The sequence below is a fragment of the Cyprinodon tularosa genome, unplaced genomic scaffold, assembly GCF_016077235.1.
Source record: "Cyprinodon tularosa strain WSP-4 unplaced genomic scaffold, ASM1607723v1 ctg693, whole genome shotgun sequence".
Taxonomy (NCBI): domain Eukaryota; kingdom Metazoa; phylum Chordata; class Actinopteri; order Cyprinodontiformes; family Cyprinodontidae; genus Cyprinodon; species Cyprinodon tularosa.
The window spans coordinates 96,034-116,022 of NW_024039444.1; the positions used below are offsets into that span (position 1 = coordinate 96,034).

A 19,989-nucleotide genomic window follows, 5' to 3' on the forward strand; every position below is an offset into this window, starting at 1 on the left:
AGGACCAAGACCAGGAATAGTAACAGGATCAGAACCAGGACCAGTAACAGGATCAGAACCAGGACCGGTAACAGGACCAAAACCAAGACCAGTAACATGATCAGAACCAGGACCAGTAACAGGACCAGTAACAGAACCAGGACCAGCAGCAGGTCCAGTAATAGGACCAGTAACAGAACCAGGACCAATAATGAAACCAGGACAATTTACAGAACCAGGACCAGTAACAGAACCAGGACCAGTAACAGAACCAGGACCAGCAGCAGGTCCAGTAATAGGACCAGTAACAGAACCAGGACCAGTAATGAAACCAGGACAAGTTACAGAACCAGGACCAGTAACAGAACCAGGACCAGCAGCAGGTCCAGTAATAGGACCAGTAACAGAACCAGGACCAGTAATGAAACCAGGACAAGGTACAGAACCAGGACCAGTAACAGGACCAGTAACAGAACCAGGACCAGTAACAGAACCAGGACCAGCAGCAGGTCCAGTAATAGGACCAGTAACAGAACCAGGACCAATAATGAAACCAGGAAAAGTTACAGAACCAGGACCAGTAACAGGACCGGGACCAGTAACAGGACCAGGACTAGGACCAGTAACAGGACCGGGACCAGTAACAGGACCGGGACTAGGACCAGTAACAGAACCAGGACCAGTAACAGGACCAGTAACAGAACCAGGACCAGCAGCAGGTCCAGTAACAAGACCAGGACTAGGACCAGTAACATGATCAGAACCAGGACCAGTAACAGGACCGGGACTGGGACCAGTAACAAAACCAGGACCAGTAGCAGGACCACGACCAGTAACAGGACCGGGACTAGGACCAGTAACAGGACCGGGACCAGTAACAGGACCGGGACTAGGACCAGTAACAGAACCAGGACCAGTAACAGGACCAGTAACAGAACCAGGACCAGCAGCAGGTCCAGTAACAAGACCAGGACTAGGACCAGTAACATGATCAGAACCAGGACCAGTAACAGGACCGGGACTGGGACCAGTAACAAAACCAGGACCAGTAGCAGGACCACGACCAGTAACAGGACCGGGACTAGGACCAGTAACAGGACCGGGACCAGTAGCAGGATCACGACCAGTAGCAGGACCAAAACCAGGACCAGTAACAGAACCACGACCAGTAACAGGACCGGGACTAGGACCAGTAACAAAACCAGGACCAGTAGCAGGACCACGACCAGTAGCAGGACCAAAACCTGGACCAGTAACAGAACCACGACCAGTAACAGGACCGGGACTAGGACCAGTAACAAAACCAGGACCAGTAGCAGGACCAAAACCAGGACCGGTAACAGAAGCAGGACCAGTAACAGGACCAAAACCAAGACCAGTAACAGGACCAGTAGCAGGAACAAAAGCAGGACCAGTAACAGAACCACGACCAGTAACAGGACCGGGACTAGGACCAGTAACAAAACCAGGACCAGTAGTAGGACCACGACCAGTAGCAGGACCAAAACCTGGACCAGTAACAGAACCACGACCAGTAACAGGACCAGGACTAGGACCAGTAACAAAACCAGGACCAGTAGCAGGACCAAAACCAGGACCGGTAACAGAAGCAGGACCAGTAACAGGACCAAAACCAAGACCAGTAACAGGACCAGTAGCAGGAACAAAAGCAGGACCAGTAACAGAACCAGGACCAGTAACAGGACCGGGATTAGGACCAGTAGCAGTACCAGAACCAGTAGCAGCTTCAGATTCTGCTACTTTTAAAGCTACTTCTGTCCTGCTGATGGAACCATCTGCCCACAGTCTGTTCATCTCAGACCTTCCTCAGAAGCTCCAGGTTGGTAAGGTCATCTGACCGGTTGGTTCTTCTCCGCCTGTTCTCCAGGATCCAAACCCGTTCCTGGGCCCCTCCATGGAGCCCGACGCCCTGCTGCGGAGCGCCGTGGCCCCATCCCCCAGCAAGGAGCAGGGGAGGCTGGGCGGTTCTGGACGCAGTCTGGCTCCGCTCCATTTCCCCTCAGAGCTGCTGCCCTTCGACGAGGCTCTGAGGGACGTCTGCACCATCAGGCCCCTGATGGAAGGAGACGCTGTGCTTCGACACGGGAACCAGCTTCTGGAGATCAAGGCTGCCGAGCGCAGAGGTAAGCCGCCTCTGCAGGAACGTTGGCGCTCCTGGTTCTGGATGGGGTTCTGAAGCGTCTGTGCTGGTTCCTTCAGAGATGGAGAAGCAGATGAAGATAGAAAACCTGTTTGTGACGTGGCAGCAGAGGTCGGCCCAATCTAACATGCCCATATCAGTGAGTATCCCAGCTGGACCTAGCAGAACCAACCTGCACCTGATGAAGGCTGGTGCCACATCTGAACGGGTCGGTCCAGGAGCCAGAGCCGGCTCCAGTTAGTTCAGCTGGTCCCTCTGAAGTTCTGTTCCATCTTAAAAGTTCTGTTTGGTTCTGTTGGCTCTGTAAAGTTGTGTCCTGTCCTTCAGGGGACCGACCTGGACACTCTGAAGCAGTCCTCCAGGCTGGTCCACTACTGCGCCACCCCGCTCCTGTTTGACCCGGGCTTCAGGAAGCAGATCCAGGAGGAACCGGGCTTTGAGCCCGTGGTGAAGGTTAGTCCTCCCTCTGCTATGCAGGCCAGACGTTTCAGAACCTTCATCTGGTTCTGGGTCCGTTTGCCGTCTGGACCTCAGTTGCTTTAGATCAGATTAGCTTCACTGAGGTGGTTGGCGGCTGCAGAACAAACCCAGGCCGTTCCAGGCCGTTCCAGGCTGTTCCAGGCTTTCCAGGCCGTTCCTCCTGAACCCTCCGTTCCCACCCGTTCCCAGAAACGCCATCGTTCCAGCGACTCCACTGCGTCGGGCCGAGATCGGAGCTGCAGCACGGATTCGGCCGACATGCTTCCCAGCCGGCTGAAGGAGGAGCCGTGGCTGCTGGAGATCTCCAACACCTTCCTTCAGCAGTACGTCCAGTACCTGCAGAGCATGGGCTTCATCCTGGTCCAAGTCCGGCCTCCATCTCCTGCTCGCAGGTCTGTGCTTCTGGATTCCTCCGTCGGTGGGGAGGTGTTAGCGGCTGGTCTTGTGGGTACCGTAGATTAACCTCAGGCTGTCCCTCCATCCCTCTGCTAGCGTTGCCAGGGCGCGCGCCGCACTGCTCAGCTCCATGTCGCTGGAGGGAAGGATGTCTTTCTCCTATGTGAAGCAGAAGAGTGAGGACAACCCTAAGGTAATAACTCATCATTTTAATATTTGAAGATGGTTCTGGTACCGGCTGGGAGGGTGACAGCAGGTAGCGTGCCATCCCATAGAGATCCAATCACATCAGGTCACCTTATAGATCCAGATCAATCAGATCCTCTAGATTAAAGGTTGAAAGTTTCTAGCGGGTTGGATCCAGTCACAGTTTACAGGATGAAAGCAAGCAATCCCTCACACTGAGCATGCACTCGGCGACAGTGGAGAGGAAGAAACCTCCCTCAGAAACATAGAGGCACAGATCTATAAAGACTTTCTATGTTATCAAAGCTAACAGTAAGATAGCTCCACAGGTATCCATCTAGGAAAGAAGGTTAATCAGAAAAGCTCTGATCCAGTTTGGATGCGGGATCAGATGTGGGTCCGGAGGAAGGTTCCACGGTAAAGGTCCCGGCGCTGTTCGCAGTCGGAGTCCAAAGTCACCAAGTGTGGGATTTCAGTCTAAGTCACATGACCTGAGTCCACGCCTCAGGACGATGGCCACAGTTCCACTGGTGGGAACACACTGATCCACTTTATCCTTAACATGGCTGAGCTGGTGAGTGCAGCTCATCGCTATGGCAACGGCCAGCATCTAGATACAGGAAAGGCACGGAGAACAGGTGTTCTAAATGCTCCGTCATTGGGCAGTAGAACGTCTACATGATGGAACATTCCTTCCTGTGATTGGCAGGCGTCAGCGGCTGGCACCGCCTCCTATCACCTCCAGAGGGCGCTGCCAGGAGGGATCGTGCTGATGGAGCTGGCCTTTCAGGTGAGACATTTTCAGATGTTCAATGTTCTGACCCTTCCGAAATATGGGGCCCTAGGCAGAGACAGGCAGGGGCCCTCTGAATGGAGAACAGCCCCATTCTCCAGATAGAGAAATGTTAATAGAACAGACATCCATTCTCTGTTCTAGGTTGTGCCCCTCTCTTGTCCCTTTTCTTCTTGTTTTCCTCTCTATGTTTTGTACTCAGCTGACTTTTCATGCTGTCTCTAAAGGAATGAAAGATTTTTTCCAAGCACTAAGCTCACTTAGCTGATTGCTCCTTCCTGTGTTTCCAAAAAGGCCAAAGTAAATAACCCAGTCCTTCTTTTCACTGTAGACAAGCCATGATCTGCTTATCTGTTCTCCATTTTTCATTTGGATGAAATAATAGCTGCATGAATCATGACAGCAGACAAGATAGAGGAGAGCAGGAGGCGGGGTTACCAATCTACTCGCTCTGGAGAGCAGAGTTCGCTGCTTTTAGATGTTGTCTCCAAAGTCTCCAGTAGCAGAAAAAAGTCTCTAGATTTGGCGCTAGGAGCTTTTTAGAAATCAAAGTGCTAGAGGGGTCTGAAAAGTGGCTAAATATAGCGACTAAAGCGCTAAGTTGGCAACACTGCTCTTTGCATGGTTTGTTTTCAAATGGTTTGCTGCTGTCTGTTTGGACCTTTCTGAACATGTGCAGCAAATGGACTGATCCAATATGGTGGACACTGAAGGGGGGGGGCTGAGACACACTTAATATTATCAGCGTTCGATGGCATTTTAATAAAATGATTTCTATCAAAACATAATTAATGGCAGAAATAAGGAATAGTTGTATTAACCAGACATGGAAACAGAGTAGAATGTTAGATGCTAACAGGTTCCTGCTGCTTTCCTTTCTCTCAGGGATCCTACTTCTGTGTCAAGCAGTACGCACTGGAGTGTTCCCGCATCCCCATGGGTCAGACGGTCAACTCCCAGGTAAACAGACCCCCCCACACACACACATGCATGAATGATCAAAACAAGACCAGACATGCGCTGCTGCTCCTCCATTACGGCCCCTCCTGGTTCTCAGAGGTCAGGACGGCTGCCGCCACAGTGACCCCAGTCAGTAGCAGACATGTTCAGGGTGGATCGGCTGACTGACTCTATGATCACCACATTTAGCTTCAGATGGACAGAACCAATGAGAGAAAGGAAGGAAGCTGGTCTGCTGGACACAGAAACTTTTTCCAGCTTTATTAATTTTCTCTGAAAGATGATTTAAAGGTTGAAGGCTTTAAATCATGTTCCTAGTCCTACAGATGCGTGAATCCTGTTACAGAGGAAAGATTTTCACATCTCTTCGCATCATATGAGCTGATTCATTATTAACAAGTTAACTGAAGCTCCTTTGGTTGAACAGGTTTATGAAGAATCCTTCTCTGTGAAATCATCTCCAGAGCTTCTAGAGGAGTTCCTAGAACAGGCCCGGTGTTCTGTCAGTTAGCATACCCATAGTCAATACCCGTTTATCCCTTTAGTTCATTACTTTAGTTTTGTACAAAAAAATAGACTTTTAACTACCTCAACAGGCGTGTATCCCTTTAGTCATGTACAAAAAAAATATTTAATTACTTCCTTTTTTGGTGTTTTTTAAAGGGTATGTCGATCTGACCATAAATAGTTTTTTTTGTACATGACTAAAGGGATACACGCCCGTACAAAACTAAAGGGATAAGCACAAATCTGACGTCTTGCGGAGGCATATTGACTATAGGTAGGCTGGTCTGACATAACACTGTCCTTCTTTATCAGCGGGTTGAGCTTCTTTCAGTCTTTAGCTCTGATGGTGTTACCCTAACAGATCAGACTCTCCACAGCAGACTGATGGAAGATCTGCAGCATCTGAAGGACCTAAGCTTCCTCTAGAAGTCCAGTCTGCTCTGTCCCTTCTTATAAACAACATTAGCTGGGACACAGGTCCACCCTCCATCCAGTGGATGGAGGATGAACAGTGTGAACCAGAGACCACCCCGATGAGTAAAACGTTCCCTGTAGAGTCGGATAACATGTAAGGTGGAGTGAGTGTTCAGCGATTAGAATACTTTCCTCAGAGTAAAGGAAAGATAAAATTGAACTGATGACCTAATGACCCATCCATTCCCATCAGATGCTTATTTTGGTCCAGAAGTGAAGCATCTAAAGCAACATACTGTTCATCAGTAATGCTGAGGACCACTATAAAGTTCTGAAACCCTCGGAAGACGGGACAAAACCATCTAGGTCACTATTGTCATAGAAAAAGGATCATCAGCAAAACTAGACATAAAACAGGCGAGAACTTTCAAACGTTCTTCATTGAACCTGTGCAAGGAGCTCCATCTAGTGTCTGCAGTTCTGAGCTGATCATAGTCAAACAGTCGGACTTAATTCAGTTCAGTTTATTTCTATAGCGCCAATTCACAACACACGTCAGCTGAAGGCACTTTCCAGTTCACCAGATCATCCAGTCAGATCAATTCAAAGTTTTCTATCTAAGGAAAACCAGTTGATTGGGGTCCCCATGTCCTCCAGCAGTCTAAGCCTATAGCAGCAGAACTATAGAGATAGCTCAGGATAACCTGAGCCACTCTAACTAGAAGCTTTATCAAAAAGGAAAGTTTTAAGCCTAGCCTAAAAAGTAGACAGGGTGTCTGCCTCACGGACTAAAACTGGTAGTTGGTTCCACAGGAGAGGAGCCTGATAACTAAAAGATCTGCCTCCCATTCTACTTTTAGAAGTTCTAGGAACCACCTGCAGATTTACTAGTGATCTGCTCCTGGTTTTGTTGGGTCCATCTCCTGCTTTCTCTTCTAACTTGAAATCTATATTATATCCTACACTTTGGCTCAACTCTCCGCTCACTGGACTGTGTTGCTCTAAGGAGATGCAGCTGTTTTTGTTTCACTTAGTTAACAGTTTGATTCAGTGGAAGGAAAACAGAAAATAATGGAGAGAAAGAAGGTGAAGAGAGAAAAGTACAATATCCTAGAAGTCTGCTTCACCTCCTGCATCAGGAGAGAAACAGGGAAAAAGGCAGATCGAGTTAGAGAGAGGCACACAGTACCGATCAATACAGACAGTCTGTAAACACCAGAACCCAAACACCCGTAGGCTGGTATCCTCTATAGAGGAAACTGAAAACAGTTTCAGCCCAAATACAACCTAGGGTGCTCCTTCCAATAAACCCAGCCCGGATATAAACCTCTACTGAAACCCATTAAAGGCGTCAAACCTTTCCATGGATGGACATGTCGCAGGGAAACGACTTCATTACAGCAAAGAAAGAACATTAGCTTCCAGCAAAACCTGAAGCAGGCGACTAAATGAACCATACACAAAGATCGCTGACCCAGAAGGCCAGCAGAGAAACAGACCGTTTTCTCTGAGTTATAGACCACCTACAAAAAGTTAAAAGCCAGATGTTACCTTTACCGTAGACTGAACGAGCCGATCACTGGCCACAGGGGGAACAGTAAATTCAGAGCATCTGTGCTTTCATCTGTTTCTCAGCACTGAGATACTAGATTGGTTACTAGTTGCTTATTTGGAAATAAATAGTTGACAGAAAGGTCTGAAAAATCACTAAATATAGCGATTAGGCTGATAACTGTGTTTCCATGACTTAAAGCATAACTGAACCAGTAACCCTGCAGCTAGCTGCTCCTCGTCTTCCAGAGGGAAGTCTCTGCCTCACACATGCCCTACAAAGACTGAACAAACTCGTGATTTTAGTTTCAGACGAGACATAAAGGAAGTAAATTCCCATTTAGTGGAAGCTAAAGGCACAGTTCACCAGATCATCCAGTCAGATTGGTTCAAAGTTTTCTGTCTAAGGAAAACCAGCTGATTGCATCGACTCATTGACTCTTCAGCAATCCCTCACACTAAGCATGCTTGTAGCGACAGTGGAGAGGAAAAATTCCCTTTGAACAGGAAGAAACCTCCAGCAGAACCAGGCTCAGTGTGAGCGGCCATCTGCTGAGGCCCACTGGGGTTCAAGGAGACAGAAGCAGACATAGAAAAAGAAGCATAGAAGCTCTGATCGGTAAATACTTTTGATGATAGAAAAGTCAATGGTAAACTAGTTCCACAGGTGGCTCTGCTGGGAAAGAAACGGTTAAATAGACAAGCTCTGAGCCACTTTTCATGGGAAATCCTCTCCAGGATGGAGTCACAGCCAAACAGGAACAGACCAGATGAAGCTACTATGAGAAAAAGCAGAGGGAGCAGAACATTAGAGATTGAACTAACAGATTCTGCAGAGTGGGAGAATAGAAATAGAATAGATAGAATAGCAAAATGATGACAAAGCAGTCCCTATGTCCTCCAGCAGTCTAAGCCTATAGCAGTAAACTGTAGAGATAGATCAGGATAACCTGAGTCATGCCAACTATAAGCAACATTGTCTGCTTCTGGTTTCAAGACTTCATTTAAAAAACTAATCAGCTTAAAAATGTTAGTTCAGATATTACCTGGTAGCAGATTATCTGATCCACTCCCACCACTGAACATTTCAGAATCATACATTTTAATAATAAACAGTTTCAAGCATTTTATGAGGTTGTATTTAGCTAGCATGCTATCTCAAAGCTAAGTGGAGTTGCAGTAATTGAACAGACCAGTAGGAAGCCTTCTGAGACTGGTGGGAGACCTCACTAGGCCAATGGTAATCCTAATCAGACCAGTGGAGCCTCATTACAGACATTTAAAGCCTCATTAGATCAATGGGAAGCCTCATCAGACCAGTGAGAAGCCTCATTAGACCAGTTGGACGTCTCATTAGACCAGTGGGAAGCCTCATTAGACCAGTGGGAGGCCTCATTAGACCAGTGGGAAGCCTCATTAGACCAGTGGGAGGCTTCATTAGACCAGTGGGAAGCCTCATTAGACCAGTGGGAAGCCTCATTGGACCAGTGGGAAGCCTCATTAGACCAGTGGAGTGCTTTACTGGACCAATGGAAATCCCAATCAGACAAGTGAGAAGCCTTATTAGACACGTAGGAAGCCTCACTAGACCAGTGAAACGCCTCATTAGACCAGTTGAGTCTCATTAGACCAGTGGGAAGCCTCATTAGACCATGGGGAAGCCTCATCAGACCAGTGGGACGTCTCATTGGACCAGTGGGAAGCCTCATTAGACCAGTGGGAGGCCTCATTAGACCAGTGGGAAGCCTCATTAGACCAGTGGGAAGCCTCATTGGACCAGTGGGAAGCCTCATTAGACCAGTGGGGTGCCTTACTGGACCAATGGAAATCCCAATCAGACAAGTGAGAAGCCTTATTAGAAACGTAGGAAGCCTCACTAGACCAGTGAAACGCCTCATTAGACCAGTTGAGTCTCATTAGACCAGTGGGAAGCCTCATTAGACCAATGGGAAGCCTCATCAGACCAGTGGGACGTCTCATTAGACCAGTGGGAAGCCTCATTAGACCAGTGGGACGTCTCATTAGACCAGTGGGAAGCCTCATTAGACCAGTGGGAGGCCTCATTAGACCAGTGGGAAGCCTCATTAGACCAGTGGGAGGCCTCATTAGACCAGTGGGAAGCCTCATTAGACCAGTGGGAAGCCTCATTAGACCAGTGGGAAGCCTCATTAGACCAGTGGGGTGCCTTACTGGACCAATGGAAATCCCAATCAGACAAGTGAGAAGCCTTATTAGACACGTAGGAAGCCTCACTAGACCAGTGAAACGCCTCTTTAGACCAGTGGAAAGCCTCTTTAGACCAGTAGGAAGCCTCCTTAGACTGGTGGGAAGCCTCATTAGACCAGTGGGAAGCCTCATTAGACCAATGGGAAGCCTCATCAGACCAGTTGAGCCTCATCAGACCAGTGGGGAGCCCTAATTAGACCAATGGGAAGCCTCATCAGACCAGTTGACTCTCATTAGACCAGTGGGAAGCCTCATTAGACCAGTGGGAAGCCTCATTAGACCAGTGGAGCCTCATTAGACCAGTGGGAAGCCTCATTGGACCAGTGGGAAGCCTCATTAGACCAGTGGAGCCTCATTAGCCCAGTGGGAAGCCTCATTAGACCAGTGGAGCCTCATTAGACCAGTGGAAAGCCTCATTAGACCAGTGGGAAGCCTCATTAGACCAGTTGGAAGCCTCATTAGACCAGTGGGATGTCTCATTAGACCAGTGGGAAGCCTCATTAGACCAGTGGGAAGCCTCATTAGACCAGTTGGAAGCCTCATTAGACCAGTGGGATGTCTCATTAGACCAGTGGGAAGCCTCATTAGACCAGTGGGAAGCCTAATTAGACCAGTTGGAAGCCTCACTAGACCAGTGGGAAGCCTCACTAGACCAGTGGGAAGCCCCATTAGACCAGTTGGAAGCCTCATTAGACCAGTTGGAAGCCTCATTAGACCAGTGGGAAGCCTCATTAGACCAGTGGGAAGCCTCATTGGACCAGTTGGAAGCCTCATCAGACCAATGGGAAGTCTCATTAGATCAATGGGAAGCCTCATTAGACCAGTGGGAAGCCTCATTAGACCAGTGGGAGGCCTCATTAGACCAGTGGGAAGCCTCATTAGACCAGTGGGAGGCCTCATTAGACCAGTGGGAAGCCTCATTAGACCAGTGGGAAGCCTCATTGGACCAGTGGGAAGCCTCATTGGACCAGTGGGAAGCCTCATTAGACCAGTGGAGTGCCTTACTGGACCAATGGAAATCCCAATCAGACAAGTGAGAAGCCTTATTAGACACGTAGGAAGCCTCACTAGACCAGTGAAACGCCTCTTTAGACCAATGGGAAGCCTCTTTAGACCAGTAGGAAGCCTCCTTAGACTGGTGGGAAGCCTCATTAGACCAGTGGGAAGCCTCATTAGACCAATGGGAAGCCTCATCAGACCAGTTGAGCCTCATCAGACCAGTGGGGAGCCCTAATTAGACCAATCGGAAGCCTCATCAGACCAGTTGACTCTCATTAGACCAGTGGGAAGCCTCATTAGACCAGTTGGAAGCCTCATTAGACCAGTGGGATGTCTCATTAGACCAGTGGGAAGCCTCATTAGACCAGTGGGAAGCCTAATTAGACCAGTTGGAAGCCTCACTAGACCAGTAGGAAGCCTCACTAGACCAGTGGGAAGCCCCATTAGACCAGTTGGAAGCCTCATTAGACCAGTTGGAAGCCTCATTAGACCAGTGGGAAGCCTCATTAGACCAGTGGGAAGCCTCATTGGACCAGTTGGAAGCCTCATCAGACCAGTGGGACGTCTCATTAGACCAATGGGAAGCCTCATCAGACCAATGGGAAGTCTCATTAGATCAATGGGAAGCCTCATTAGACCAGTGGGAAGCCTCATTAGACCAGTGGGAGGCCTCATTAGACCAGTGGGAAGCCTCATTAGACCAGTGGGAGGCCTCATTAGACCAGTGGGAAGCCTCATTAGACCAGTGGGAAGCCTCATTGGACCAGTGGGAAGCCTCATTGGACCAGTGGGAAGCCTCATTAGACCAGTGGAGTGCCTTACTGGACCAATGGAAATCCCAATCAGACAAGTGAGAAGCCTTATTAGACACGTAGGAAGCCTCACTAGACCAGTGAAACGCCTCTTTAGACCAGTGGGAAGCCTCTTTAGACCAGTAGGAAGCCTCCTTAGACTGGTGGGAAGCCTCATTAGACCAGTGGGAAGCCTCATTAGACCAATGGGAAGCCTCATCAGACCAGTTGAGCCTCATCAGACCAGTGGGGAGCCCTAATTAGACCAATGGGAAGCCTCATCAGACCAGTTGACTCTCATTAGACCAGTGGGAAGCCTCATTAGACCAGTGGGAAGCCTCATTAGACCAGTGGAAAGCCTCATTGGACCAGTGGGAAGCCTCATTAGACCAGTTGGACGTCTCATTAGACCAGTGGGAAGCCTCATTAGACCAGTGGGAGGCCTCATTAGACCAGTGGGAAGCCTCATTAGACCAGTGGGAGGCCTCATTAGACCAGTGGGAAGCCTCATTAGACCAGTGGGAAGCCTCATTGGACCAGTGGGAAGCCTCATTAGACCAGTGGAGTGCTTTACTGGACCAATGGAAATCCCAATCAGACAAGTGAGAAGCCTTATTAGACACGTAGGAAGCCTCACTAGACCAGTGAAACGCCTCATTAGACCAGTTGAGTCTCATTAGACCAGTGGGAAGCCTCATTAGACCATGGGGAAGCCTCATCAGACCAGTGGGAGGCCTCATTAGACCAGTGGGAAGCCTCATTAGACCAGTGGGAAGCCTCATTAGACCAGTGGGAGGCCTCATTAGACCAGTGGGAAGCCTCATTAGACCAGTGGGAAGCCTCATTGGACCAGTGGGAAGCCTCATTAGACCAGTGGGGTGCCTTACTGGACCAATGGAAATCCCAATCAGACAAGTGAGAAGCCTTATTAGAAACGTAGGAAGCCTCACTAGACCAGTGAAACGCCTCATTAGACCAGTTGAGTCTCATTAGACCAGTGGGAAGCCTCATTAGACCAATGGGAAGCCTCATCAGACCAGTGGGACGTCTCATTAGACCAGTGGGAAGCCTCATTAGACCAGTGGGACGTCTCATTAGACCAGTGGGAAGCCTCATTAGACCAGTGGGAGGCCTCATTAGACCAGTGGGAAGCCTCATTAGACCAGTGGGAGGCCTCATTAGGCCAGTGGGAAGCCTCATTAGACCAGTGGGAAGCCTCATTAGACCAGTGGGAAGCCTCATTAGACCAGTGGGGTGCCTTACTGGACCAATGGAAATCCCAATCAGACAAGTGAGAAGCCTTATTAGACACGTAGGAAGCCTCACTAGACCAGTGAAACGCCTCTTTAGACCAGTGGAAAGCCTCTTTAGACCAGTAGGAAGCCTCCTTAGACTGGTGGGAAGCCTCATTAGACCAGTGGGAAGCCTCATTAGACCAATGGGAAGCCTCATCAGACCAGTTGAGCCTCATCAGACCAGTGGGGAGCCCTAATTAGACCAATGGGAAGCCTCATCAGACCAGTTGACTCTCATTAGACCAGTGGGAAGCCTCATTAGACCAGTGGGAAGCCTCATTAGACCAGTGGAGCCTCATTAGACCAGTGGGAAGTCTCATTGGACCAGTGGGAAGCCTCATTAGACCAGTGGAGCCTCATTAGCCCAGTGGGAAGCCTCATTAGACCAGTGGAGCCTCATTAGACCAGTGGGAAGCCTCATTAGACCAGTGGGAAGCCTCATTAGACCAGTTGGAAGCCTCATTAGACCAGTGGGATGTCTCATTAGACCAGTGGGAAGCCTCATTAGACCAGTGGGAAGCCTCATTAGTCCAGTTGGAAGCCTCATTAGACCAGTGGGATGTCTCATTAGACCAGTGGGAAGCCTCATTAGACCAGTGGGAAGCCTAATTAGACCAGTTGGAAGCCTCACTAGACCAGTGGGAAGCCTCACTAGACCAGTGGGAAGCCCCATTAGACCAGTTGGAAGCCTCATTAGACCAGTTGGAAGCCTCATTAGACCAGTGGGAAGCCTCATTAGACCAGTGGGAAGCCTCATTGGACCAGTTGGAAGCCTCATCAGACCAGTGGGACGTCTCATTAGACCAATGGGAAGCCTCATCAGACCAATGGGAAGTCTCATTAGATCAATGGGAAGCCTCATTAGACCAGTGGGAAGCCTCATTAGACCAGTGGGAGGCCTCATTAGACCAGTGGGAGGCCTCATTAGACCAGTGGGAAGCCTCATTAGACCAGTGGGAAGCCTCATTGGACCAGTGGGAAGCCTCATTGGACCAGTGGGAAGCCTCATTAGACCAGTGGAGTGCCTTACTGGACCAATGGAAATCCCAATCAGACAAGTGAGAAGCCTTATTAGACACGTAGGAAGCCTCACTAGACCAGTGAAACGCCTCTTTAGACCAGTGGGAAGCCTCTTTAGACCAGTAGGAAGCCTCCTTAGACTGGTGGGAAGCCTCATTAGACCAGTGGGAAGCCTCATTAGACCAATGGGAAGCCTCATCAGACCAGTTGAGCCTCATCAGACCAGTGGGGAGCCCTAATTAGACCAATGGGAAGCCTCATCAGACCAGTTGACTCTCATTAGACCAGTGGGAAGCCTCATTAGACCAGTTGGAAGCCTCATTAGACAAGTGGGATGTCTCATTAGACCAGTGGGAAGCCTCATTAGACCAGTGGGAAGCCTAATTAGACCAGTTGGAAGCCTCACTAGACCAGTGGGAAGCCTCACTAGACCAGTGGGAAGCCCCATTAGACCAGTTGGAAGCCTCATTAGACCAGTTGGAAGCCTCATTAGACCAGTGGGAAGCCTCATTAGACCAGTGGGAAGCCTCATTGGACCAGTTGGAAGCCTCATCAGACCAGTGGGACGTCTCATTAGACCAATGGGAAGCCTCATCAGACCAATGGGAAGTCTCATTAGATCAATGGGAAGCCTCATTAGACCAGTGGGAAGCCTCATTAGACCAGTGGGAGGCCTCATTAGACCAGTGGGAAGCCTCATTAGACCAGTGGGAGGCCTCATTAGACCAGTGGGAAGCCTCATTAGACCAGTGGGAAGCCTCATTGGACCAGTAGGAAGCCTCATTGGACCAGTGGGAAGCCTCATTAGACCAGTGGAGTGCCTTACTGGACCAATGGAAATCCCAATCAGACAAGTGAGAAGCCTTATTAGACACGTAGGAAGCCTCACTAGACCAGTGAAACGCCTCTTTAGACCAGTGGGAAGCCTCTTTAGACCAGTAGGAAGCCTCCTTAGACTGGTGGGAAGCCTCATTAGACCAGTGGGAAGCCTCATTAGACCAATGGGAAGCCTCATCAGACCAGTTGAGCCTCATCAGACCAGTGGGGAGCCCTAATTAGACCAATGGGAAGCCTCATCAGACCAGTTGACTCTCATTAGACCAGTGGGAAGCCTCATTAGACCAGTGGGAAGCCTCATTAGACCAGTGGAAAGCCTCATTGGACCAGTGGGAAGCCTCATTAGACCAGTGGGGTGCCTTACTGGACCAATGGAAATCCCAATCAGACAAGTGAGAAGCCTTATTAGACACGTAGGAAGCCTCACTAGACCAGTGAAACGCGTCATTAGACCAGTTGAGTGTCATTAGACCAGTGGGAAGCCTCATTAGACCAATGGGAAGCCTCATCAGACCAATGGGAAGTCTCATTAGATCAATGGGAAGCCTCATCAGACCAGTGGGAAGCCTCATTAGACCAGTGGGACGTCTCTTTAGACCAGTGGGAAGCCTCATTAGACCAGTGGGAGGCCTCATTAGACCAGTGGGAAGCCTCATTAGACCAGTGGGAGGCCTCATTAGACCAGTGGGAAGCCTCATTAGACCAGTGGGAAGCCTCATTAGACCAGTGGGGTGCCTTACTGGACCAATGGAAATCCCAATCAGACAAGGGAGAAGCCTTATTAGACACGTAGGAAGCCTCACTAGACCAGTGAAACGCCTCTTTAGACCAGTGGGAAGCCTCTTTAGACCAGTAGGAAGCCTCCTTAGACTGGTGGGAAGCCTCATTAGACCAGTGGGAAGCCTCATTAGACCAATGGGAAGCCTCATCAGACCAGTTGAGCCTCATCAGACCAGTGGGGAGCCCTAATTAGACCAATGGGAAGCCTCATCAGACCAGTTGACTCTCATTAGACCAGTGGGAAGCCTCATTAGATCAGTGGGAAGCCTCATTAGACCAGTGGAGCCTCATTAGACCAGTGGGAGGCCTCATTAGACCAGTGGGAAGCCTCATTGGACCAGTGGGAAGCCTCATTAGACCAGTGGAGTGCCTTACTGGACCAATGGAAATCCCAATCAGACAAGTGAGAAGCCTTATTAGACACGTAGGAAGCCTCACTAGACCAGTGAAACGCCTCATTAGACCAGTTGAGTCTCATTAGACCAGTGGGAAGCCTCATTAGACCAATGGGAAGCCTCATCAGACCAGTGGGACGTCTCATTAGACCAGTGGGAAGCCTCATTAGACCAGTGGGAGGCCTCATTGGACCAGTGGGAAGCCTCATTAGACCAGTGGGGTGCCTTACTGGACCAATGGAAATCCCAATCAGACAAGTGAGAAGCCTTATTAGACACGTAGGAAGCCTCACTAGACCAGTGAAACGCCTCATTAGACCAGTGGGAAGCCTCATTAGACCAATGGGAAGCCTCATCAGACCAGTTGAGCCTCATCAGACCAGTGGGGAGCCCTAATTAGACCAATGGGAAGCCTCATCAGACCAGTTGACTCTCATTAGACCAGTGGGAAGCCTCATTAGACCAGTGGGAAGCCTCATTAGACCAGTGGAGCCTCATTAGACCAGTGGGAAGCCTCATTAGACCAGTGGGAAGCCTCATTAGACCAGTGGGAAGCCTCATTAGACCAGTGGAGCCTCATTAGACCAGTGGGAAGCCTCATTAGACCAGTTGGAAGCCTCATTAGACCAGTGGGAAGCCTCATTAGACCAGTTGGAAGCCTCATTAGACCAGTGGGATGTCTCATTAGACATGTGGGAAGCCTCATTAGACCAGTGGGAAGCCTCATTAGACCAGTGGGAAGCCTCATTAGACCAGTGGGAAGCCTAATTAGACAAGTGGGATGTCTCATTAGACCAGTGGGAAGCCACATTAGACCAGTGGGAAGCCAAATTAGACCAGTTGGAAGCCTCACTAGACCAGTGGGAAGCCTCACTAGACCAGTGAGAAGCCCCATTAGACCAGTGGGAAGCCCCATTAGACCAGTTGGAAGCCTCATTAGACCAGTGGGATGTCTCATTAGACCAGTGGGATGTCTCATTAGACCAGTGGGAAGCCTCACTAGACCAGTGGGAAGCCTCATTAGACCAGTTGGAAGCCTCATTAGACCAGTGGGATGTCTCATTAGACCAGTGGGAAGCCTCATTAGACCAGTGGGAAGCCTCATTAGACCAGTTGGAAGCCTCATCAGACCAGTGGGACGTCTCATTAGACCAATGGGAAGCCTCATCAGACCAATGGGAAGTCTCATTAGATCAATGGGAAGTCTCATTAGACCAATGGGAAGCCTCATTAGACCAGTGGGACGTCTCATTAGACCAGTGGGAAGCCTCATTAGACCAGTGGGAGGCCTCATTAGACCAGTGGGAAGCCTCATTAGACCAGTGGGAAGCCTCATTGGACCAGTGGGAAGCCTCATTAGACCAGTGGCGTGCCTTACTGGACCAATGGAAATCCCAATCAGACAAGTGAGAAGCCTTATTAGACACGTAGGAAGCCTCACTAGACCAGTGAAACGCCTCATTAGACCAGTTGAGTCTCATTAGACCAGTGGGAAGCCTCATTAGACCAATGGGAAGCCTCATCAGACCAGTGGGACGTCTCATTAGACCAGTGGGAAGCCTCATTAGACCAGTGGGATGTCTCATTATACCAGTGGGAAACCTCATCAGACCATTGGGAGGCCTCATTAGACCAGTGGGAAGCCTCATTAGACCAGTGGGAGGCCTCATTAGACCAGTGGGAAGCCTCATTAGACCAGTGGGAAGCCTCATTAGACCAGTGGGGTGCCTTACTGGACCAATGGAAATCCCAATCAGACAAGTGAGAAGCCTTATTAGACACGTAGGAAGCCTCACTAGACCAGTGAAACGCCTCTTTAGACCAGTGGGAAGCCTCTTTAGACCAGTAGGAAGCCTCCTTAGACTGGTGGGAAGCCTCATTAGACCAGTGGGAAGCCTCATTAGACCAATGGGAAGCCTCATCAGACCAGTTGAGCCTCATCAGACCAGTGGGGAGCCCTAATTAGACGAATGGGAAGCCTCATCAGACCAGTTGACTCTAATTAGACCAGTGGGAAGCCTCGTTAGACCAGTGGGAAGCCTCATTAGACCAGTGGAGCCTCATTAGACCAGTGGGAAGCCTCATTAGACCATTGGGAAGCCTCATTAGGCCAGTGGGAAGCCTCATTAGACCAGTGGAGCCTCATTAGACCAGTGGGAAGCCTCATTAGACCAGTGGGAACCCTCATTAGACCAGTGGGAAGCCTCATTAGACCAGTTGGAAGCCTCATTAGACCAGTGGGATGTCTCATTAGACCAGTGGGAAGCCTCATTAGACCAGTGGGAAGCCTCATTAGACCAGTTGGAAGCCTCATTAGACCAGTGGGATGTCTCATTAGACCAGTGGGAAGCCTCATTAGACCAGTGGGGTGCCTTACTGGACCAATGGAAATCCCAATCAGACAAGTGAGAAGCCTTATTAGACACGTAGGAAGCCTCACTAGACCAGTGAAACGCCTCATTAGACCAGTTGAGTCTCATTAGACCAGTGGGAAGCCTCATTAGACCAATGGGAAGCCTCATCAGACCAGTGGGACGTCTCATTAGACCAGTGGGAAGCCTCATTAGACCAGTGGGATGTCTCATTATACCAGTGGGAAGCCTCATCAGACCAGTGGGAGGCCTCATTAGACCAGTGGGAAGCCTCATTAGACCAGTGGGAGGCCTCATTAGACCAGTGGGAAGCCTCATTAGACCAGTGGGAAGCCTCATTAGACCAGTGGGGTGCCTTACTGGACCAATGGAAATCCCAATCAGACAAGTGAGAAGCCTTATTAGACACGTAGGAAGCCTCACTAGACCAGTGAAACGCCTCTTTAGACCAGTGGGAAGCCTCTTTAGACCAGTAGGAAGCCTCCTTAGACTGGTGGGAAGCCTCATTAGACCAGTGGGAAGCCTCATTAGACCAATGGGAAGCCTCATCAGACCAGTTGAGCCTCATCAGACCAGTGGGGAGCCCTAATTAGACGAATGGGAAGCCTCATCAGACCAGTTGACTCTAATTAGACCAGTGGGAAGCCTAATTAGACCAGTGGGAAGCCTCATTAGACCAGTGGAGCCTCATTAGACCAGTGGGAAGCCTCATTAGACCATTGGGAAGCCTCATTAGGCCAGTGGGAAGCCTCATTAGACCAGTGGAGCCTCATTAGACCAGTGGGAAGCCTCATTAGACCAGTGGGTACCCTCATTAGACCAGTGGGAAGCCTCATTAGACCAGTTGGAAGCCTCATTAGACCAGTGGGATGTCTCATTAGACCAGTGGGAAGCCTCATTAGACCAGTGGGAAGCCTCATTAGACCAGTTGGAAGCCTCATTAGACCAGTGGGATGTCTCATTAGACCAGTGGGAAGCCTCATTAGACCAGTGGGAAGCCCTAATTAGACCAGTGGGAAGCCCTAATTAGACCAGTTGGAAGCCTCACTAGACCAGTGGGAAGCCTCACTAGACCAGTGGGAAGCCCCATTAGACCAGTTGGAAGCCTCATTAGACCAGTGGGAAGCCTCACTAGACCAGTGGGAAGCCTCATTAGACCAGTTGGAAGCCTCATTAGACCAGTGGGATGTCTCATTAGACCAGTGGGAAGCCTAATTAGACCAGTTGGAAGCCTCATTAGACCAGTGGGATGTCTCATTAGACCAGTGGGAAGCCTCATTAGACCAGTTGGAAGCCTCATCAGACCAGTGGGACGTCTCATTAGACCAGTGGGAAGCCTCATTGGACCAGTGGGAAGCCTCATTGGACCAGTGGGAAGCCTCATTGGACCAGTGGGAAGCCTCATTGGACCAGTGGGAAGCCTCATTAGACCAGTGGGGTGCCTTACTGGACCAATGGAAATCCCAATCAGACAAGTGAGAAGCCTTATTAGACACGTAGGAAGCCTCACTAGACCAGTGAAACGCCTCATTAGACCAGTTGAGTCTCATTAGACCAGTGGGAAGCCTCATTAGACCAATGGGAAGCCTCATCAGACCAGTGGGACGTCTCATTAGACCAGTGGGAAGCCTCATTAGACCAGTGGGACGTCTCATTAGACCAGTGGGAAGCCTCATTAGACCAGTGGGAGGCCTCATTAGACCAGTGGGAGGCCTCATTAGACCAGTGGGAAGCCTCATTAGACCAGTGGGAGGCCTCATTAGACCAGTGGGAAGCCTCATTAGACCAGTGGGAAGCCTCATTAGACCAGTGGGGTGCCTTACTGGACCAATGGAAATCCCAATCAG

General features: G+C 49.7%; 1 protein-coding gene across 1 annotated transcript in view; it reads left to right on the forward strand.

The window, feature by feature from the left end:
• szt2 (SZT2 subunit of KICSTOR complex) overlaps positions 1-19,989 on the forward strand; it is a 125,455-nt gene that overhangs the window by 90,015 nt on the left and 15,451 nt on the right. The window contains exons 60-66 of the mRNA XM_038268121.1: positions 1,868-2,123; positions 2,200-2,279; positions 2,468-2,593; positions 2,810-3,012; positions 3,113-3,209; positions 3,912-3,992; positions 4,881-4,955. Of these exons, the coding sequence (XP_038124049.1) occupies positions 1,868-2,123; positions 2,200-2,279; positions 2,468-2,593; positions 2,810-3,012; positions 3,113-3,209; positions 3,912-3,992; positions 4,881-4,955 (918 nt within the window). The remainder of the gene's footprint in view (positions 1-1,867; positions 2,124-2,199; positions 2,280-2,467; positions 2,594-2,809; positions 3,013-3,112; positions 3,210-3,911; positions 3,993-4,880; positions 4,956-19,989) is intronic.